Genomic DNA, 23,577 nt, shown 5'->3' with positions numbered 1-23,577 from the left:
AAGGGACTTGCCCAAAGTTACCCAGCACACAAGTGGTGGAGCTGGGATTAGAATCCAAATCCTCTGATTCCCAGGCCTGGGCTCTTGCCACTAGGCCATGCTGCTTCTCTACACACTAAGTGCTCAATAAATACCATTGATGGATTGATTCACATTTTAGTATAATGCTTCATTTCCATGGAAATTAAAATCCACCGAAGCTATCTAGATGTTCTAGCAAACCTCAACCAAGTTGATGACTGCCACAGAACCACAAGCCATTAGGTAAGTTGCACTGCATGCTCGTAGTCCTTGGTTTCTGTTCTAATAACAATAATAATTGTAATATTAAGTGCTTACTATGTGCCAAGCACTGTTTTAAGTGCTGAGATAGATACAAAATAATCAAGTGAAACACGGCCTTCGTCCCAGGGGCTCACAGGCTAAGCGGGAGAGAGAACCGATATGTTCTGACTTTACTAGTGCCTGTCCACCATGTCCATTCTAGTTGGGAGCAAAACCGGAGACTGCTGGTTCTGGATTGTTCATAGCAAACTGGGGGGCCTTGAATTGGTTCCAGGGGCACCTCAGAAACCATTACTTTCTTCCCAGCCCGCTACGGAAATTCAGGCAAGTTATTGGGTCCACCAGAGAGTAGACTAGCCCCATAAACGAATTGGTATTTTAAAGAATCCATTCATTCCCCATTACTAGCGGTCACTGTGCTTGAATCATTCAGCATGGTTCACAGACTTTACTACCCCTATCATTTAAACATACAGTACCTAGCACAAAGTAAGCGCTTAGCAAATACAGTTATTATTATTAAACTCATTGACCTGTGTGTTGGACCATTTGAAATGAGTCTGAGTAGCTATTTCAAGAGAAATGGTGCATATTTTTAATCTATACAAGTAACAAGAGTCAAGGGTATGACTGACTCAGAAACATCAGGGCTGTTTTCTTAACCAAGAACCTCAAGAACTGGTTGGTTATTGTCTATTCCGCACTTATTACGTGCCAAGCACTGTGCTAAATTTGGGGTTAGATACAACATAATCAGATCAGACACAGTTCCTGTGACTCCTTAGGTCCTGCGGGCATTTAAGACTTCTCACCACTCTTCCCATTTTATCAGTCCTCTTCACCTGCTCATTTTCATCACCACTCCTGTGCTAAACTTCGAGGTCTCCTGCCTCCTGTTTGAGACTGTTTCACTAAGTTTTTAAACTGTATCCTGCCCTTCTGGCTTGTGCTTGTCCCTTTTCACAACAACATACAGCAGGTTCCTGGCTATACTGCTGTCATCAATCAGTGGTACTTAGTGTAGAGTACTGTACTAAGCACTTGGGAGAATACAATACATACACTGCTAGAGATGATCCCTGCCTACAAGAAGCTTACAGTCACCCATTCTCCTCACTTGCCTTGCCCAGTGGAGGATTGCCCACTTACTGTATTGCTTAACTGATGGTAAGTCGGCTGCAGTCTAGGTGCTTGTGACTAGTAATTGCATCTTGCCGTTCGATGTTGAGTAAAGTTTGAAGGTAGCATTAGTGAAAATGTTCCCAAAGCTAGCTAAGTCTTACATCATGCATGAAGTGTTCTCCTTCCCCCCTACAAAGCAGCCTTGTAAATCTTCAACTTAGTACAAGTTTTGATAAGCCATTATCACCACACCAGTGTGGAGGCTGCCAGACACTCTGTTAGTGTTCTTAATTGTTTCCTACCTTTCTTCCTGTACGGTTGAACTGTCTGGATAGGATTTCATAACAGCATCTGTTGTTAATGAACGTCTGCAGGCATGTATGCTAAAAAGTAATCCATTTGTGGTTTTTTTAATGGGATCTGTTAAGCACTAAGAGGGGGAGAAGATGCAAGCTAATCAGATTGGTTACGTTTCTTATCTCATATGAGGCTCAATCTTAATTCCCCATTTTGCAGATGAGGTGAAAACAGACCCAGAGACAAGTGGTGGAGCTGGGATTGGAAATCAGGTTTTTCTGATGCCCAGGCCCATGCTGTTTGCCCACTTCTAGAGAACTGTCTTCTGCACAGTCTCAACCACTGTCTCTCAAACACTTAGTGCTAGTAGCTCATTGAGCTACAAGTTTCCCACAAGATTTGTAGCATCTTAACTTCCACTTAGAGGTATCTTGTTGCCTTTTTAAGCATGTGAGCAGAAGACAGGATAATGGAAAATCCAGGTATCTGATGACCAACCTTCTGTCATGGGATAGTCTGTGGCTCTACTGTTGTCTCCAGGTGAATTTATGTAAACTTCTAAACTAGGGCTTTTCTCGTTATCCATTTTGAAAAGTTTGGCCTCAAGTGAGAGTTTTTTCTCCCCCACAATGTTAAGTGAAGATGGGCTCTATCTTCTACTCATCCATATGTGGAAATATGTAAATTTGATTATAAAATAGAAAAGTTACTAGTGAATATTTGTAAGCATTGTATTGAAAATGCATTTTTTCCTTTTATTTTTGAGTTGGGAATCCCACTGCCATCCACTATTTTAATAGACCATTGCATATAAAATCCCACAGTTTAGTTAATAGCATTAATAGAAATAACTGAATTGGCTATAAACCTGCTTCTAGACTGGAAAAAAATGAAAGACATTAACTTAAGCCTTTTATTTGCTTTTTAAAAATCTTTTGTAGATCTCAAAGTCCTAAAGTCCTTCAGAGATTCATTCATCTTGTCATTCACCGAATACAGACAGATGATTTTGAATGCATATTTCCATGTGACACTGGGTCACCTTCCACTAAATACAGGATGCATAATGCCAACATTTACTGCATACCATGTTACTATCAGACTTGTGTGGGTTACACAAGATAGCTTCATTGTGCCGGAACTCCCACTCACTGTAAAACGTGCTTGAATGTTACAGTCAAAAACCAATGCCTCCAGGTGCTGTGCGGTCTCATTTCTCAGAGTCCTGTTAACAGGTCAAATTACTAATCTAAGTAAATAAAATTGGAATGGAAGAACAAACGGTAGTATGTATTAACTGGCAGGTTTATTTCAAAGTATATTTCTATACTAACCACACAGACTAGTTTTCTGCCATCTTCTGAAGCCCTCCTGTGCCACAGAAAGTACTTAAGAAAAATGTTCAGAAACAATTTACATGTCAAGTCAAGAAAACTAGCTTTACACAACACCTGAAAGGGAGTGTAGTAGGTGCTTGTCAACAGTAGAAAACAATTAGAATAGTTTTTGATGCAAGACAAGCAAGAATGAAAATAAATATGCACACAAGCTCTAAACTAAAATTTTACACTTTAAAGAAGTTTAGGAAAAAGCTGCAGCTTCTATGACTGCAAGGGATAAATTAGGAAACACACTAACAGGAAAGCAAAAAATCACTTTTCCAAACATTAAATAAGTTCTCCAATGTTATTTTAGACAAAATTTCATAGCCTGGATCTTTGCTAAGTGTGGTGCTTGTACAGGTTACTACCGTCAAGTGTTTTCTAAATATACTTCTGGTAAGTTACCGCTTAAATTTAAAAAGATTTTTGCTAAACTCACTGATTTGTTTTAGCACAAAACGTATGCTGAAAACAGTACTCATGGATTGTCGAAGATTTAAATGTTTAATAAAGCACAGAAAAGTCTTAAATTTAAACCTTCAATCTTTTGGATCTACTGCTGTAATTTAATCCTGATACGCTAGGTTGTACATTACTAAATTAACTGTAAACCAACATTTATATTTCATTGAGGGGAAGCAGTTTTACCCAAGTCATCTTAGATATGGTTTTGATTACCCACAAAAGACAATCCAAAAGACTAGTTTAATATCCAAACACTGGCAAGTGGATCTGGGTGCACAGGTAAAATGCCAATGACTAAGTTTATGGTCAACGTACACTTGTTTCCACATATATTTTGGAACCGAATAATATTGGGAGGTCAGAACCATGCTTCATATGCCCTCTGCGGACACAGTATTAAGAAATGAGCACATGTAACATGAAGGTCATCACTGACCCATGGGGAATAGATGTTCAGTATTAGCATTTGCAGTTGGCATTCAGAAAATCTGCAAAAGGCTCTAGACATGGAACTTGCCTTTTTAAATTCTGCGTGTAAAACTGCTCTAGAAACAGTATTGTAGATTCAATGCTCAAATATTAAGTTCTGGAGTCTGTCTTCACTATCACAAGGTATAAACATGACCTCCTAAATTATCTTCCTTTTATGTAAATATCTGTCCAAAAAATGGTTCTGTTGATTTATGCTTCTTTTAGGAATAAAAGGAATGCAGAAAATTAATTCTTGAAACAAGAACTTTGAAGTCATTTGCTGCATTTTAAATAAGACGCCTTTCTAAATATTAAACTCAACTGTAAAGAGAAGTACTTTTAAGTCTTGCAAGATGTGTGTTACCTTGGATCACAAACCTGGATTTAAAGTAATTTACCTACATTTTGAGAGGCATCACTCATTTGGGGAAAAAAAAACAACAGCAATTTTTAACCTTTTGGCAACAATATGTGCCTTTACCTGAACACTCCTGAGATTCTTGTCAAAGGCTAATTTCTTATGAAATACAAAGAAGTCTACAGCTTAATCTAAGAATTGCTCTGAAATCGTGGGCAGTAGAAAACATGTTCTCTGTTGAAGGTATCACTGATCAAGTGAATGTAATGCAAATCTAACAAACAGTACTTAGCTCAGAAATAAATCACATCAAATGGTTGAGCATTTTTGAGACTAATTCCTGTTATATTCTTGCTAGGCTCTGCAAGCAAAATATGCCTTGTTAGCCTGAAAAGGCTAAGAGACATCTGAAACTATTAGGCACATCAAGGGTACAGTTTCCGTCCCTTCTCAAAAGGCTTGTAATAAGTCGCCTGGCATATTGCTGTGCATATGCAACTGCAGAGATTGTCCACTAAAACAGCTTTCACATTTTTCGCTGAACTGAAAGACTTACAGTAAAGATTCAAACATACCATACCTTCAGTTACTAGTCAACAAATGTAACATTTCACCAGATAAAAAACTGGACCCAGTTAGAGGAACCTTCATATGCTGTGCTAGTACTGGTCTCTTGTCCTCTGCAGATGAAGTCATTCAATACTTCCAGCACAGCACTTTAGAGAACCATCCAAAAAAAAAAAAAAAAAATGTTTGGTTTTTTTTTTTTGGAAGGGTCCATATCTTAGCAATTCAATGCCACTGGCATCATAATGCTGCAAGATGAAGTGAGTCTTAATATCTTTTAGTCAGATTTATCTTTCTTTTTTCCTGTTAAAGGCACTTTGTTTACGACTGCAGATCCAACAGCCGTCACACCACCGGCCACTGCGGATACTCCTCCTTTGACGAGCCCTATTCCCATGGAAGGCACTGAAGTAACAGCCGTCTTGGTCACCTCCAGACTCTTCCCTCCAATCCAAACTACCCCACCAAGCGTGGCACCGACGGCTCCCTTTGTTACACTGAACAGGCCACCAGTCACACGAGAGAGCATACCAGGTTGTTGCTGGGGATGATCTTTCATTGAACCTAATTAGAGAAAATGGACAGAAAATCCAAATCAAGACCTTTAATAGCACACAACTATCATCCCAGGGCCGCCTAGCCATAAGGCTATTTTAAAACTTAAACTTCCCAGAGTCTGAACACACGGACCCAGCCATCTCCTCTATCCCCTGTAGCCCCGGAGTCTGGATGGAAGGCAAGCTAAAGTTCAGAATAAGGGAGTTTGTAGAGGATGCCTGGGTTCTGTTTTCTTACCTAGGGCCTCCTGAGCCCCACTTCTGGACCACAATAGAAACCAAGTACCCTGGAATATCATGCCCAGGCCAGAGGTCTGCAACTTTTGGCTTAACTGAACAATTACATCGGGTGGTACTGTAAATGCTAAGCACTTAATGAATACCAGCTCTCCTCATCCTGCTACTGGACGGCAGAAGAGGACGATGGGCTGTATTCAGCAGATCTCCTCTAAAGACACTCCATTTTGAACCATCATAACATTCCCAGCCATTTGGCCAGAAGATAGAAAAGTCTGAAATCCTGTTTCAGAGCTAGGTGTTGATTCACGCTTGACGTATAGCTCTATAAATATTGATCTGTATGATATTAGTTGTACTGTAATAGTGTAATACTAGTGCATTTTGAATAGCGCTTGGGAATTTTTAACCTAGGTGAGCATGCGGCAAACATTGGGAAAAAATACCTTTAAAAATAGTGTATTTCTGGGCATAGTTGCCTTAATTTGTTGCCCACAAAATAGGGGGGCACAATGTCATAAATATCAAGTTAAGAGGAGATGAAAAGTATAAAGGGATGAAGAGAAAGGTAAGATGACACTAGAGACTGAGTCCCGCATACAATAGGAACTCAATGAATTCTAACAGCTTCCCTCCCTTCTCTTCCTACCCATCTAAATCAGCTTATTCCCCCTATCACTGCTTACAAAAATATTTCATTTCCACATTAAACAGGAGGAAGGTGAAAGGAAGGGGACAATGTACCAGTAAATAAATGGTATGCTAGAACCATGTAACCATGGCTACTGTGCTCCTAATGTTCCTTTAGGAAAAAAAAATACACAAAAACAAAAATAGTTAGAATTTATAATCCTCAATTTGAACTAAAGTATTGTAAATGATTTAGAAACTTCAAAATGTTTGAATTCCAAAGTGTAAGGTAACTAGGAGAGAATAAAAATTTACCTTCTGGAGGTTCATCATTAAGATATGATGGGACTTCCTGTTGGTTTTTGTCTGCTTGATTCATGGTTTCCTAGAAAAGATACATAAATCTATTGTGCATCACAGTAAGCGTGAAAATTGAGACCAATAATTTCACTGCTACCTGACAGTTTGCCAGGAGTTTAAATCCTCTAGAAGATCTTTTCTTTGCATGTTGCAAATTTTGAAAGGCTCTATTTGCCACCATCAGAAATAAGGGTTTTTTGTTTTTTTAAAAGAGAGACTAGGACCGCAGACAAATGGCAAGCTTTCCAACACTGCAAGCAAAATACTTTGCCTGGCTTGACACTCCAACTAATTCAGGACCTCTTTAGTACTTGGATGCGTCTCTGGTGCTCGAAATAAGAATTCAGATATTCTGGAGTGGACTCCCATTTCTTTTCCTACTTTTAAAAGTCTACCTTTGCTCAGAGCAGAGAGTTACAAGGGAATACATGGGGTCTTTATGCCTAGCCAGAAAACAGGACCCCAGCAGTTATGGAAGTGGTTTCCATAGAGGAGACAAATTAAAAAACCGAAGAGAGAGTCTAACAACTTGGCACATGGTGGTCCACTGGGCACAGTGTATCCTGTCAATTAAGTATCTTATGTTCTTGAATAGATTTGAGAACATAATATTTGAGCACTTACCATGTGCCAAGCACTGGGGTAGATAAAAGAGTCATTTGCTGCAGTTGTGTCACTGTGTTATCCAGTCCCTTGCTAATTGGAACTTCAGACCCCCTTGCTGGGTAGGGATTGCCTCTGTTGCCGAATTGTACCTTCCAAGCGCTTAGTACAGTGCTGTGCACACAGTAAGCTCTCAATAAATGCGACTGAATGATTGAACATCCCCCATAAAATAACTGCAATCTTGGCTACTGAATTCCTTCAGGAGAAGTTCTCAGTTTTTGAATAATCAGCTCCCATGGAGCATTTGCATAAATTCTGTTAATCTGATTTCCACACTACTTCAGATGGGCAGCAGGATTGTTTATTTTCCTAATCTGATCAGGAAACAGTCTTCTGAATGGAGACTCCCAGGACCTCCCCCGGGGCTTGGGTAGGGTTAGCCTTTCCTCTTCACCAAAATCTTTGAATATCTAGCACTTCGATAAAAGCAGCCAGTTAAAGTTTTAACTATTGTTTGCAACCCCCTATTGTAGCTAATACAGTGCACACAGGTACTGGGGTACAATCACAGACAACACTACAAGGAGTACAGGCTCACCACCCTGTGCTTGCTGCAAGTCATGGAGTCTAGATGCCCCAGCCATTGGGCTTTGAGGGAGCATCTCTCTGATAATAATAATGTTGGTATTTGTTAAGCACTTACTATGTGCCGAGCACTGTTCTAAGCACTGGGGTAGACACAGGAATCAGGTTGTCCCATGTGGGGCTCAAAGTCTTAATCCCCATTTTACAGATGAGGTAACTGAGGCACTGAGAAGTTAAGTGACTTACCCAAAGTCACACAGCTGACAAGTGGCCGAGCCAGGATTCGAACCCATGACCTCTGACTCCAAAGCCCGGGCTCTTTCCACTGAGCCACGCTACTTCTCCTCTGATCAAGGGAGGGGGACACACAAAAGTCAGTCTCTCTCCTCCCGCCCTACGCTTAGGGGAATGAACCTCAATGGAGGCCGGCATACCGAAATTTCAGCATGTTGGGAAGCATGTGGCAGTTTGTAACCAACTAACCTTCCCAATCAAATCAATAACTAGCATTCCCTGAAAAGCTGAGCATTTCCCCATCTGGCCTCTCCTCTGCATCGGCTATGCTTGGCTATGTACCCTCTAGATACTTGGATACTCAATGGGCCCCACAGCTCTTATGTAAATATCCTTATATCCTATATTCTCCTAACTGCTATTTAATGTTTATCTACCACCGTAGAATTTAAGCTCCTTGCAGGAAGGAGTTGCGTCTAAGAACTCCACTGTATCATACTTTCCCCAAACACTTACTACTTCAGTACAGTAAATGCTCAAATACCATTGATTGATTGCAAAATATTATATTAACCTCTTGGAAGAGCACTATGGTAGGAAAACCTTGTCTTCAAGGAGCCTTAGTAGATAAACAGATGTGAACTGTGATAAACATATTAATTTGCCTTAACTGTGTTTCCATTACATTCTAATATATGTGTATATTTTTTAATATACATATGTATACAAATGTCACCTCCCCACCCCCACTTACATTGTGGCCTCCTTGTGGGCCACAGATCAAATCTGAAGCATCATTGTCTAGTGGAGAGAGCATGGATTTGGGAGTCAGGAGACCTAGGTTCTAATCTTGGCTCTAACATCTGTCTGCTGTGTAACATTTAGTAAGTCACAACTTCTCTATGCCTAAATTAGCTCATCCGTAAAATGGTGTTAAAATATCTGTTCTCCCCTGCTTTACGACTGTGAGACCCAAGTAAGCTGGGACCTGTGTCCAATCTGATTATATTGTGACTACCCCAAGTATGTTGCACACTGTAAGCACTTAATAGCACAATTATCATCACACAAACTTGTTTCTGTTTTTTTCCCCACCACTGTCTATTCTGGGCTTGGAACCCCTCTTCCATCACTTACTTCTTGGAGCAAGTGAAGAGTCTCAACTACATTTTGTATTCAGCTTTTACCTACTTGTAGGGGAGTGAGAAGCTGTGGTTACCAGAGAAAGTTTTGGTGCCTTTCCTGATCAAATCTCTTACTAGTCTGACATTACCTCATTTCAACATCAAAGTAGCCTTTCCTACTTAGAGGGAGCCCTGGGAGGGACAGAGGGACTGGGTGCAACCGGATTCACTTGTACCAATTAATTAATGGTATTTATTGAGCCCTTACAATGTGCACAGTACTGTAGTAAGTGCTTGGGAGAGCACAATACAACAGAGTTAGCAGACACATTACGTGCTTACAGCCTAGTGGGGGGGAGACAGGCTAAGCTAAAACAAATATACATTATACCTGTACAGCGTGGCTCAGTGGAAAGAGCCTGGGCTTCAGAGTCAGAGGTCATGGGTTCAACTCCCGGCTCTGCCACTTGTCAGCTGTGTGACTGTTGGCAAGTCACTTAACTTCTCTGTGCCTCAGTTACCTCATCTGTAAAATGGGGATTAACTGTGAGCCTCACGTGGGACAACCTGATTACCCTGTATCTACCCCAGCGCTTAGAACAGTGCTCTGCACATAGTAAGCACTTAACAAATACCAACATTATTATTACCCCAGTGTTTTCAACAGTGCCTGACCCATAAGCACTTATCAAATACCATAATTATTATTACCTGTAACTAAAAATGGGAAGAATTTGATATGCCATTTGGCAAGTTATGACTGGAGATTAATAGGAAAGGGCAATAAACAGTTTCAGAGAGCATCTGAACATAACAGAGAACATAACCCACTATGAAGGGAAGGCCAAGTAATATTCTCAATGGCCTGCCCCAAACTTTTCATTTTTGGTAAATAAGGTCTTGCCAGGTAAGTAAAGGCAGGAATTTCCACATACTGTCTGGACCCTTGGTAAGGCCAAACTTCCTTATCTACCAAATGCCAAAAGAGATAATAAAGGAATACAGCAATACTTGCCATTCACTGATAACATGTGAATGGTAAACAATCAAGCCTATAGGAAAAATAAGGGTAAGTCCTTGTTTTCCCATGGCGGTAACCCTAAATGAAGGTTAAAGTACCAACATAGCCTGGGTTTCCATCAGCCAACCCTGAAGTCTGAGTGGGTGACTAACTTTAGCTCTTCTCCTACTGGGTGTTCCTAGTGATCTTACTGGTTTTAAAGTTCACAAATTTCTTGGGATATTAAATACTCATTAATCAGGGATGATAACTGTGGTATTTGTTAAGCACTTACTATTTAGGGCAAGAATACACTAAGCTCTGGGGTAGGTCCAACAGAAGCCATCATTGGACAGTCCCTGTTCCACATGGGACTCACAATCTAAGCGGGTGGGAGAACAGGTATTTAATTTCCATTGTATAGATGAAGAAACTGAGGCACAGAGAAGTGACTTGCCCATCATCATACAGCAGGTAAGTGGTAGAGCTGGGAACAGAACCCTGATCCTCTGACTCCCAGGCATGTGCTCTTTCCACTAGGCCACACTGCTTCTCACCTGGCTGTGTACCCACTAAACATTTCCCATCCATCCCCTGCTCCCAGATTTTGAAATACTAGTATTTTACAATAAAATTAAGTAAAGAGTTTTTCCCCAAACTTCAGCTAACACTTGAGATTCTCCATCTCCACACATCCTCTTCTTTTTGGGGGGGGGCCCATTTTTTTTTTTTGAGAGTGGTATTGGAGAAAAGAGTGTGTGTACCTGGGGCCGGGAGGGGGTTCCCTCCGATTGATATGCTGAAAAATGTCTTGATGCCCTTGACAATCTGCACAGGGTTAGACTAATGGTTGTGTAACCAAGGGTCATGCACAGTAACATTAAATTCAAGGAATACTTGGCCTAAGATAACAAGGGAAACATATCCCAAGGTGAAAAATTAAACCCTGTGCTGCTATTCTTTCCTAAACAACTCATTTTCAATTTGAAAAAAGTCCTGAGGGGATTCAAAGAAATTAGGTTTTGCACTAGGTTACTCATCTTTACAGATTATAATTCAAACCGTTGATCCTATCTACACCTCAAAAGCCCTTTGTGGGACCCTGATACTATCCAGTACAATAGTGGAATGTAAACTGGCTAGGATTGCCAGCCACTGTTAGAGAGGACTAGACCGAAACATTGTTTCAGGTCCCGGGTGGCAGGGCTAATGGGGAGAAAGGTACTTCTTATCAAACATACACACTGTAAACTGTATTCGCATACAATAGGGGTGTATTTCTTTATACACAACTTCTTACCTGATCTGCTTCAATTACTTGGAGACTACATCCATGTTCATTGCTCTAAGAGAAGGGTCTGGAGTTAACGCTTAATGAAGGGTCTTGGTAAATTCACTAACCAAATTTGAGAATCAACCTGCTTGCCTGAAGCCAAGACGGTCAGCTCCTCCATTTCAGGAAGAGATTGAATGCAAATAAAAGGTATGTTAATCTTAAAATCGAATGGTTTAGGCAAGCTGGTCCAACCTGTTTGGACTGAAAAAGGGAGAGGGGGTTCCGCACCACTAGAAGAGATGGGAGATGGTCCCTGGCACTCAATTCATTTGGGAGGTGCCTGGGGGAGGAAAAGAAGGTAAGGGAGGGAGATGACCAGGGTGTCCCCCCACAAAGGTTTTCCTTTAGAATGGCCCCACTTTGGTGGTGGAATCTCGCCTGCAAGAGGCATTGTGTAGCCACTCTTCAGTCAATTTTCATCTCAAGGACACTTTACTTCTCATCTCCCTTTCCCCTCACTCTAATTCCAGGTCAACCTCTGGGGTGAGGAGTCCTCTCCCATCCATTACTGAAGCCTCAAGTCCCAGGTGGCCAGAGGAATGCTAAAAATGTTGTGAGGGTGTACACATGCCCCTTCTCCCTTCACCCGTGCTAGGAAAGGAAGGAGCTTTTTTGCCCAAGCTCCTCTCACCACTTTTAGAACTAATCCAATGTATTGAGACCCAACAGAAACAGTGTCTCGCCCACAGTGACCTGCAAGGTCACTCTGGCCTGCTAGCTTGTCTGAGGATAGAGTGGTAATAATAATTATGGTATTTGGTAAGTGCTTACTATGTGCTAAGTACTGCTCTAAGCGCTGGGGTAGACACAGGGTAATCAGGTTGTCCCACGTGGGGCTCACACTTTTAATCCCCATTTTACAGATGAGGTAACTGAGGCCCAGAAGTGTTAAGTGATTTGCCCAGGTGACACAGCAGACACGAGGCAGAGGCAGAATTAGAACCCTCATCCTCTGACTCCCAAGCCCGTGCTCTTTCCACCGAGCCACAGAGTTTCTCTAATGACCCCAGGAGGCAAACACGCGGAAACTCAAAGCAAGACTACAAATCATATTTCGAAATTCTCCTTCCTGACAGAAAGCTGAGAGTTCCAAGAGTTCCCAGGGCTACATTAGAAGAGATACTCAGTTGGCAGGCTGGATGGAGGCAGACTGTACATTCCAAGCGCTTAGTACAGTGCTCTGCACATAGTAAGTGCTCAATAAATACTATTGAATGAATTCTGCCACTCAGCAGCAGAAGTAGCAGCCGCCTTAGCAAGCCATCCATCTGACAGTTGACCCCCGGGGCTCAACCATGCGGGACAGTGGTGCTCAGTCATTTAATGAGCCCTTACTGTGTGGGTGGCACTGTACTAAGCGATTGGGAGAATCCAACGATATAACAGACATTCCCTGCCCACAACAAGCTTACAGTCTAGAGGACTGTTCTCTACTGCCCTTGGTCCTTGCTCCAGGCCGGGTAGGGCTCAAACATCAGCAGCATCGCAAACCTTCTCTTGTTAGAATGCTGAGGTCTCGTGGCCCCGAGAAGCCACAGATCCTACAGCTCCTTTCATGTTAATCATGGCCTTTGTCTTCTGTCCTGTTTGCTTCTACTTGGGTGTCTGCCCCAATGCCCTTTTCTCAATCAAAGGCTTCTATTGAGCGCACACTGTATGTGGAGCGCTGTACTAAGCACTTGGGAGAGGCTGTAAGACTGAGCTCTTCGTGGGCAGGGACTGTCACTTTATTGTTGTATTGTACTTTCCCAAGCACTTAGTACAGTACTCTGCACCCAGTAAGTGCTTAATAAATACAATCGAATGAATGAGTGAATGAGAGTACCAAGTTAGTAGACATGATCCCTGCTTAGGGAGGACAAAGCTTACTTTCTTCCCTTATTTTTAGACTGTAAGCCCCTTGGTGGGCCAGGGACCATGTCTATATCGCACTGGGGCACTTTTCCACTCTTAGTAAAACATTACGCTCTTAATACTACTTTCTCTACAAGTTAGTGTACAAAATTTTACCCTCCCCCCATTAACATTTAACTAGTTTAAAAATAAATACCCTGCTCGATGTCGTTTTTGCAGGAGCCTGCATCAATGAGTACAGGCCTCCCCATCATCCCTTACTGGGCTTCCAGGAACCACTTAGGGCTCAGGGCAGCCCTCGCCAGGTGAAGATCTACTCCTGATAGACTACCCTCCTGACACAGAAACTGAGTGAGGGCAACCTAATGGCTCAGAGCAGAATGGAAGGTAGGGAAAGGAAGGCAGTGATCTATACAATTCTTAGGGGTGTCAGGAAGGTTGGGGCCCACTGGACCGATGACGACCCTGTGGACTCTTCCCTCCGTGTAGTAATGTAGTGTTACTTGAGTGGAGGTTACTGAATTACCCCATTATTCCTTTCTCTTTGCCCATCCTATCCCAGATGGTTTAGACTGAGTCGCCCGGGGCCCATGTTTACCTTTTCCTTGAGTTTAGTACAATGCACACTGTATGGGCTTCGTGCAGTGAAGTGCCAGAAATAATAAATACTCCAAGTCTCATAAAGACTTTTCTCTGCTAAGAAAAAGGGTTGTCCTTAGTCCTTGTTCTACTTCTTCCTCCGAAGTGTGGAGTGAAACTACATAGATTAACATTAACTAAGGCTAGGGATGGGTGTTTAAATTTTGGGTACCCAATCACAAGGCACGGGGTACTCGCTACCTGCAGTGGGTGGAAGGGAAGGAAGACCTGACATGGAGAGCCTGATAAAAGGGACGGTGGGTGGACGGAAGGTAGAGAAATCCTGAAAACTGGGGCGGCGCCAATCCCAGCTATGTGAACGCTGCACCTAGCAGTGTTTCAGGAAGCACCAAAACCCTGGAAAAGCAGAGCCAATTGGTAAACCGGTGTTGCTTAAAGAAGGGGAGAACTGAAAAATCCCTTCTTTATTGGCTCCACTCTCTTCTTCCCCACAACTGCAGAGCCTGTATGGGTAGAATCTGCACTCCATGTGAAGGTTCCAAACCATGGCAAAAAGGGCAAAATTTAAAAAAAAAATCTGAAGAATTTGTTTATAAAGGGAGATGTCACTGAATTTGGCTACAGATATATAATAAGAAAAAGTGACAACTAGGAGCTAGCAAAAGTAGAATGAGGAAATAATGATGAGTGTATAGGATTTTTTAATTGATGGGCATTGCTTTCAAGTTGCTCAAGAGTATATAAAAAAAACCCCCCAACAACCCGAGGGAGACTAGTATTCAATCTCTAGTCAGCTGACTACAGAGTCTTAAGCCCTCCTCCTTGGTCAGGCTCTCACATTCAACTTTTAGAGATTCCAGTTAGTTTTGGGAGATAAAGGTCACGTTGCAAGAAGTTGGAAAATAAATTTTACTTCTTAGGTTTTTAAGAATGATGCTGTCTCTAGATGAAGTATTTTTGAACAGTTCAAGCTCTAGACTCCCCTTCTAGACTCTAAACTTATCGTGGGCAGGGGACATGTCTACCAACTCTTCTTATAGGGTGCTCTCTCAAGCGCTTAATACCATGCTCTGTACACAGTAAGTGCTTGATAAATATGATTGTTATATTAAAAAAACAAATGGCTTTAGCCATCTTTCACCCCCTCTAACACTGTTCCCAGTATTTTACACTCAATTTTGCCATTACTAATGCTTTCACTTCAGCTCTGTTACAAAATTACGGAGATTTCACCTGGCAAACCAAGCCTGTTTGGATAAGGTGTGCCAGGGGCAGAAGAAACTTCTTGTGCACACACTACAAGGAATACTACAACCCGATGTGGGAATTTGCAAGAACACAATTGTCTTGAGGAAAATATGCAGTTTACCCCTATTTTGCTTAACTCCATTCCCAAGGAGCCAATTAAGATGCCAATCAGAGAAATAGCATTATAGCTGTCCTTCAGGTTAGATGATATCACGGTTTATCAATGTGAATGAGGGCGGCTCATCAGGTCATGGGTGACCAAGGATTCCTTAAAACTGATGTTGACACCAACTCAACCCCAAACACTTCACTATGGAGACTCTACTGTGCAAATCTGACTTTCTACTAAGCCCAAGCCCCACCAAATTGATCCTTTTCTACAAAGAGACATTCTTTTGGGGGGAGACTGTCATATTCCTTTTCTTGCCACAGAGGAATTTGATTTCAGAAGGGAACTCTGACCTATCTCATTCATGACTATCACTCTAGGCCTCTGCAGCCTAGTTGACTGAGTTAACCCTGCCAGATTTAGACTTTCTTATTGGAAAACTCAAGAGGGAATAAACCCTTAAAGTTTCCATAGTTATATCTGTCTGTGTAAATGGATATTTGAAAGAGGCTTTAATAAAATTAAGGATCTCTTTATTGTCGTTTGGTATTCCATCAGCACTGCCAACTCATTGCAGTTATTTAAAAATATATTTTGGAGGCAATGGTATTGTCTATTTCTACCTTGAGCCCATTATACAAAGAGCAGCTGGCAAATGCATCCTTTCCCCCCTTTTCCTCTCTGAAACATGAGGGGTTGAGTAAATGTACTCTAATAATAGAAGCGGCTAATCCAAGTGCCTTGGGAATTCTATAGAGCTCAATAACAAATCTTATAAAAGCCTACTCTTTATTCATGGAAGAAAAGAAATTATAATATATAATCTAACTTTCTCTAAAAATAGCAGAGGGACCAAACTAATGTATCTAGTAGAGAACAAAACCTCACTTAGGCCTTTAAGTGATACAATTTAAAGTTCATGTCTTAGTGTAGTAGGTAATAGATAGAAATTGTAGCCATTCCCTAGGGCATACAATAGAATCTCATGTACACAGGCTGCTCACGACCAGTCATGACTTGCCCACTCCAAAATGTGGGCATTCTGGAGACAGCCAATATGATCACTCCAACTGTTCTCTCTGGAAAACTGTTATCTTCAGCTATTTTCTGGGGCTCTGACAAGAATCGAAGAGTGGTTTGGGCATAAGCTTTTCTCTTCCCTGGATGGCCACAGTTCAGTTGGGCTAGGACAACAGGTTAGGATGACCCAGGATGAGGGGCAGACAAAAGGAGGTGCTATATTCAGACCACAGCAGTACTTTGCAGGGCCTGGTTCTGCTAGCTTCTAGCGGCTTCTTTTTCCCTCAGCCCCAGTCAGTTTGACTTCTTCCCCACTCAAGGGATTTGGGGAATAGACTGGAGGGATAGTTCCTGGGTCTATAAAAAGATGTGGTTGCCACCTCCCCACCTAATTGCTGGGAATGGGCTTGGGCCCACGGGAGGGAAACAGGCAGAAATGAACCCAGAGACTCTTAACTGTAATGTCCAGCAGCTTAATAATAATAATAATAATGTTGGTATTTGTTAAGCGCTTACTATGTGCCGAGCACTGTTCTAAGCGCTGGGGTAGACATAGGGGAATCAGGTTGTCCCACGTGGGGCTCACAGTCTTAATCCCCATTTTACAGATGAGGGAACTGAGGCACAGAGAAGTTAAGTGACTTGCCCACAGTCACACAGCCGACAAGTGGCAGAGCTGGGATTCGAACTCATGAGCCCTGACTCCAAAGCCCGTGCTCTTTCCACTGAGCCACGCTGCTTCTCACTGCCTTTATGGTGGTTGAGATAGACACAGAAAAAAATTAGTTATTTAAATCTTTACTTGAGAGTCATTCACCAATCATCTCCCCATGCCATTTAGCTCAAGGTCCCAGAACCATGTCTGAATTATGTCTGAATTATGAGAAGCAGGATGGGTTAGTGGCTCGAGCCTGGGACTGGGTGTCAGAAGAATCTGGGTTCTAAATCTGGTTCCACCACTTGTCTACTGTGTGACTTTGGACAAGTGACTTAAAATCTCTGTGCTTCAGTTACCTTGAGTGCAAAATGGGGATTAAGACTGTGAGCCCCTGGTGGGACAGGGGCTGTGTCCAACCTGATTAGCCTGTATCTATCCCAGCGCTTAATACAGAGCCTGGGACATAGTAAGTTCTTGACAACCTGATGACCTTGTATCTCCTCCAGCGCTTAGAACAGTGCTCTGCACATAGTAAACGCTTAACAAATACCAACATTATTATTATTAACATTTTTTAAAAAAATGTTTGAACCTTTCCGTAGACTCTGCAAAGTGAGCCTTTAACAAGTGTGGCAAATAGTAAAAATGGGAGTAGAGAGCTGAAAATAAGAGGGGACCAGGGATGACATGGGGACCTTTAGCTTAGGGAAGAGGCCTCCTTTAGGGTGACAATGGAGAGGGGAAGACGACCTTCCACTTTTCATGTCAGCTGGGTGTACTTTTAAACTGAGGGCCAATATTAAATATAACTGGGTTTGGTAATGCCCTCCACATAAAGGACGCCTGCCCAAATTTTAGTTAGTGGCTTTGCCAAACTACTATAGGGTGTTTCTTCTAAGCACTTCTATAAAACTTTAATGCAAGTACTTTAAGGATGTAAATAACATGCAATTTTATGTCACTAGCTAATGGGCTGTAACACTCAACTTTTACTGGAGGTCAGCTTCAGTAGGATAACTGAAAAAGGAAACATTTCTAAACTACACATGAGATGATGCCCATTTGGAACTATTACTTATAGGACAAGAGGTGTGGAAATATATCAATTATAAATAGTAATATAGTATACAATAACATATTTACATTTGCACCTAATATCAATTTTAGATTGTATGTCTAGAACAGTAGGTGCTCAATAATAAAAATGATGATAAATGTGATATTTAAGTGCTTACTATATGCCAGGTACTGTACTAAACACAGGGGTAAATACCCGATAAGGAGATTGGACAGTAGTCCTCAGACAGCCAGATGTAATATTTGACCCTATAAGTCGTCAGCTAGTAATAATGTAAATAAAAATTTCATTCATTTTTTCCAGAACGTTTTTCTGGCTTCATTTTCTCCTCACAGTCGTCTTGTAAGGGAGGGGCAAGTAACAGTGCCTGGCATACAGTAAACGCTTAAGAAAATACCATCATCATTATTACCACCCCCATATTACACATGAAGAAACTGAAATAAAAGGGTTCCTTAACTCGCCCAAGGCAGCTCACAAATATCAGCAAGCCCCAATTCTAAGGAATCTCAGTCCCCCATTCTCTCCACTCCATCACCCCGGTTCATTTCATACTTGCGGCATGTCGATTTTTATTGACGTTTTCTTAGCACACTTTTTATCCCAGGCTAAGGAAAAAACCGTCTGGAAAACCCGGCATACCTCCGGGGGCATTAAAGGGTCCATTTTCCGGTACGTGCGTATATGCACAACTAAACGTCTGTTGGCACACTACTCTCCCAAGCGTTTGGTACTGGGCTCTTCAGCCAGCCGGCACTCAATAAATACCATTGATTACTAAAACTCGGCCAAAGGGTCAACCGTCCCTTTTTAATATTCGGTACAGCAGCCATGGAGAAGGGCTGTTTTAGGTGTCTCTAGCAGTCCCACAAAAACCAGGCACTTTCATCCGCGGCTATTCCGTGTAATCTATTTTTAGGGGAAGGAGGTAAATCCAACAAAAAGTCTCCTTTGCTCGGGAGCCTTAGGATTTACCCGGAGGCCCCAATTTTCCCCAACACACCCCCTAAGGAGCTGCCAAATCTTGGTGGTTTTTTTCCCCCTAAAGGCAGAGGGAGTGACGTGGCAAGGGAGGCAAAGATTGACCCTGGAGGAGCTGGAGTTTGCTGAGCTTGGCACCTCCCTCCTCCACGTTGTACACACACACACACACCCCCGCCCCCCTCCATTCTCCACAACCGGTGATTTACTGAGCACTTAACTATGTGCAAGACACTGTATTAAGCGCTTGGGAGTACAACAGAACACCACATAGCAGGCGCTTAACAAATACCGTCATTATTAGTGAGCATTCCCTGCCTGTAAGAGGAAGGACCGGGGAGGTCATTCATTCATTCATTCAGTCATATTTATCGAGCGCTTCCTGAGCGCAGAGCACTATACTAGGCGCTTAGGAGAGGGCAATACAACTATAGACAGGGTTGGAGGGGCAGGGATGTGGATCCGGGGGTCAGATCGGGTGGGCTTCTCTCTAGACTGTGGGCAGGGATTGTCTCCATCTGTGGCCGAACTGTCCATTCCAAGCGCTTAGTACAGTGCTCTGCACATAGTAAGCGCTCAATAAATACTATTGAATAAACACAAGACCGCAGGACAGCTCGCCTCGGGCCCACACCTCAAACTGTGTCTGGGGGTCTTCATCGATTAACCGACAGTATCGACTGGGCGCTTACTGTGCGCGCAGCGCTGCACTGGGGACCTGGAAGAGCACATTAGAAAGAACCTGGGCTGGGGAGTCGGAGGTCGTGGGTTCTAATCCCACCACAACCATAGTCATGTTGGTATTTGTTAAGCACTATGTGCCAAGCCCTGTTCTAAGCGCTGGGGTAGATACAGGGTCAGCAGGTTGTATCTGATGTATCTGTATCTAGGGCTCCCAGTCTTGATCCCCATTTTACAGATGAGGGAACTGAGGCCTGGAGAAGTGAAGTGACATGCTCAAAGTCAGAGGGCTGACAAGCAGAGGAGGCGGGATTCGAACCCACGACCTCCGACTCCCCAGCCCGGGCCCTTTCCCCTCTACCACGCTGCCTCCCCGTCTGCTGGGTGACCCTTGGGCAGGCCACCCCGCCTCTCCGGGCCTCAGTTCCCTCATCTGAAAAATGGGGATGAAGACCGTGAGCCCCACGTGGGACAACCCGATGGGCCCTCTACCTATCCCGACGCTTGGCGCACAGTAATACCATCATTAACGTGAGACCATCCCTGCCTTTAAGGGGTTTAAAATTTAAATAGCCAAATCTTGGGGACTGGGGTGGCTCTTGCCTCCATCTCCGATAGGTCTCACCCCAGGAAATGGCGGCGGATGAAGAGAGGTGGGTGGATGGACTGGGAGCCCCTTGTAGGGCAGGGGTGGTCTCTAACTGCTGCCCAATGTGCATCCCAAGCGCTTAGTGCAGTGCTCTGCACATTGTGAGTATGCTCAGGAAATGGCAGCGGAGGAAGAGAGAGGGGTGGGTGGACTGGGAGCCCCTTGTAGGGCAAGGGTGGTGTCTGTTGTCCAATTGTCCATCCCAAGCGCTTAGTGCAGTGCTCTGCACATTCTAAGTGCTCAGGAAATGGCAGCGGAGGAAGAGAGAGGGGTGGGTGGACTGGGAGCCCGTTGTGGGGCAAGGGTGGTGTCTGTTGTCCAACTGTCCATCCCAAGCGCTTAGAGCAGTGCTCCGCACATGGTGAGTGCTCAGGAAGTGGCAGCGGATGAAAAGAGAGGCGTGGGTGGACTGGGAACCCCTTGTAGGGCAAAGGTGGTCTCTGTTGTCCAATCGTCCATCCTGAGCGCTTAGAGCAGTGCTCTGCACATTGTGAGTGCTCAGGAAAGGGCAGCGGGTGAAGGGGGGGGGGGGTGGACTGGGAGCTCCTGGTTGGGCAGGAGTGGTCTCTGTTGTCCAACTGTCCATTCCAAGCGCTTAGTGCGGTGCTCGGCACCTAGTAAGCGCTCAGGAAATGGCAGCGGGTGAAGAGAGAGGACTGGGTGGACTGGGAGCCCCTTGTAGGGCAAGGGTGGTCTCTAACTGTTGCCCCTTGTGCATCCCAAGCGCTTAGAGCAGTGCTCTGCACATGGTGAGCGCTCAGGAAAGGGCAGCGGATGAAGAGAGAGGGGTGGGTGGATTTGGAGCCCGTTGTAGGGCAGGGGTGGTGTCTGTTGTCCAACTGTCCATCCCAAGCGCTTAGTGCAGGGCTCTGCACATTGTGAGTGCTCAGGAAATGGCAGCGGGTGAAGAGAGGGAGGTGGTGAGACTGGGAGCCCCTGGTTGGGCAGGGGTGGTCTCTATCTGTTGCCCAACGTCCATCCCAAGCGCTTAGAGCAGTGCTCTGCGCGTAGTAAGCGCTCAATAGGGGCGACTGAATGAATGAATGACTGGGGGGGGGGTCGGCTGGGAGCCCCCCCCCCCATCATCAGCGGGGGTCCGGGCCGAGCGCTTACTACGTGCACAGCAGAGCGTAGTGAGCGCGCTGGGGGGAGGACAATGAAGACGCAGGCCGACCGGGCCGGGACCCGCGGAGGAGATGGAGGAGGAGATGGAGGAGGAGATGGAGGAGGAGATGGGGGGCGGCGTGGCGGCCGGAGGAGCGGGGGTTACGCACCTGGGCCGGGGTGGGAGCTGGGGGGCGGCGGCGGTCGCTGTGGCGGTGGCGGTGGCGATGAGGAGGCGGGGGTGCGGAGCGGTGCGGGTCCGGTCCTGGGTGCGGGTGCGGGGCCGCGGGGCTGCGGACGTGGCGCCCGTTTGAACCCGCCCCCGCTCCGGCCTCCGGCGCGCTCCAGCCGGAAGGCGCAGGCGCGCTCCCACGCGCGGCCCCGCCCGCCTCAGCCCCGCCCCCTGCCGGCCCGAACGACCGAACGACCGACCGACCGAACGACCGACGGACCCTCCGTCCGGCCGCCTGCCGCCCTGTCTGTCCGCCTCGGGGCGGCGCCCGCGCGCCCGCCCCCGCCGCGAGACCCTTCCCTTCCCTTCCCTTTTTCCTTCCCTTCCCTTCCCTTCCCTTCCCTTTTTCCTTCCCTTCCCTTCCCTTTTTCCTTCCCTTTTTCCTTCCCTTCCCTGTGACTGAGGGCAAGCCACTTCACTTCTCTGCGCCTCAGTTCCCTCATCTGTAAAATGGGGATGAAGACTGGGAGCCCCACGTGGGACAACCCGATTACCTTGTATCTGCCCCAGCGCTTAGAACAGTGCTCGGCACATAGGAAGCGCTTAACAAATACCAACATTCTTCTTCTTCTTCTTCTTCTTCTTCTTCTTCTTGCCCTAGGGAGCCACCCTCCACCGGCCGCGGGGCGGGGGGAGGCCTCTCACACGCGCCGCCTCTTCCGTCGTTCATTCCTCCATCCATCTGTTCACTCATTCATTATTCATTCATCCATCCATCCATCCATTCATTCATTCATTCGTTCACTCATTATTCATTCATTCATCCACCCGCTCACTCATTCATTCGTTCGCTCATTATTCATTCCTCCATCCATCCATTCATTCGTTCAATCATTATTCATTCCTCCATCCATTTGTTCACTCACTCATTATTCATTCATCCATTCGTTCGTTCAATCATTATTCATTCATCCATCCACCCATTCATTCGTTCACTCATTATTCATTCATTCATCCACCCGCTCACTCATTCATTCGTCCATTCATTCATTCGTTCACTCATTATTTATTCATTCATCTGTTCACTCATTCATTCGTTCGCTCATTCGCCATTCGTTCATTCATTCATTCGTTCACGCATTCATTCGTTCACGCATTCATTCGTTCACTCATTCATTCGTTCGCTCATTAGCCATTCGTTCATTCATTCATTCGTTCACGCATTCATTCGTTCACTCATTCGTTCGTTCGCTCATTATTCATTCGTTCATTCATTCATTCCTTCACTCATTCATTCGTTCACTCATTATTCATTCGTTCATTCATTCCTTCACTCATTCATTCATTCACTCATTATTTATTCATTCATTCGTTCACGTATTCATTCATTCACTCATTCTTTTATTCGTTCACTCATTCATTCGTTCACTTATTATTCTTTTATTCGTTCACTCATACATTCACTCACTCATTCATCTGTTCACTTATTCATTCGTTCACTCATTATTCATTCATTCATTCGCTCACTCATTCATTCGTTCACTCATTCATTCGTTCATTATTAATAATAATAATAACGATGGTATTTGTTAAGCACTTACTATGTACAGAGCACTGTTCTAAGCACTGGGGTAGATACAGGGTAATCAGACTGTCCCAAATGGGGCTCACATTTTTTAATCCCCATTTTTACAGATGAGGTAACTGAGGCCCAGAGAAGTGAAGTGACTTGCCCAAGGTCACACAGCAGACAAGTGACGGAGTCAGGATTAGAACCCACGACCTCTGACTGCCAAGCCAGGGCTCT

General features: G+C 44.2%; 1 protein-coding gene and 1 long non-coding RNA gene across 4 annotated transcripts; one reads left to right on the top strand and one right to left on the bottom strand.

The window, feature by feature from the left end:
• Nucleotides 1-66: 66 nt before the first annotated feature.
• LOC114816359 lies at nt 67-6,711 on the top strand. The gene is made up of 2 exons (XR_003764122.2): nt 67-264; nt 5,260-6,711. It is a non-coding gene; the product is annotated as an uncharacterized LOC114816359 (long non-coding RNA).
• Nucleotides 2,604-22,347, bottom strand: TMEM263 (transmembrane protein 263). 3 transcript variants are annotated; one of them, XM_029078462.2, is made up of 3 exons: nt 22,325-22,347; nt 6,687-6,756; nt 2,604-5,511 (listed from the first exon to the last, which is right to left on the bottom strand). In XM_029078462.2, exons 2-3 carry the CDS (start codon nt 6,748-6,750, stop codon nt 5,225-5,227), a joined length of 351 nt encoding a protein of 116 aa, XP_028934295.1. In that variant the 5' UTR covers nt 6,751-6,756; nt 22,325-22,347; the 3' UTR covers nt 2,604-5,224. The 3 variants fall into 3 exon arrangements, with proteins under 3 accessions (XP_028934295.1, XP_028934294.1, XP_039770059.1); XM_029078461.2 differs by lacking the exon at nt 22,325-22,347 and adding an exon at nt 21,769-21,933; XM_039914125.1 differs by lacking the exon at nt 22,325-22,347 and adding an exon at nt 7,936-7,958.
• Between the last annotated feature and the right edge of the window lie 1,230 nt (nt 22,348-23,577).

Source organism: Ornithorhynchus anatinus, chromosome 14, assembly GCF_004115215.2.
Source record: "Ornithorhynchus anatinus isolate Pmale09 chromosome 14, mOrnAna1.pri.v4, whole genome shotgun sequence".
NCBI classification, from domain to species: domain Eukaryota; kingdom Metazoa; phylum Chordata; class Mammalia; order Monotremata; family Ornithorhynchidae; genus Ornithorhynchus; species Ornithorhynchus anatinus.
This window is presented reverse-complemented; position numbering and strand designations above follow the sequence as displayed.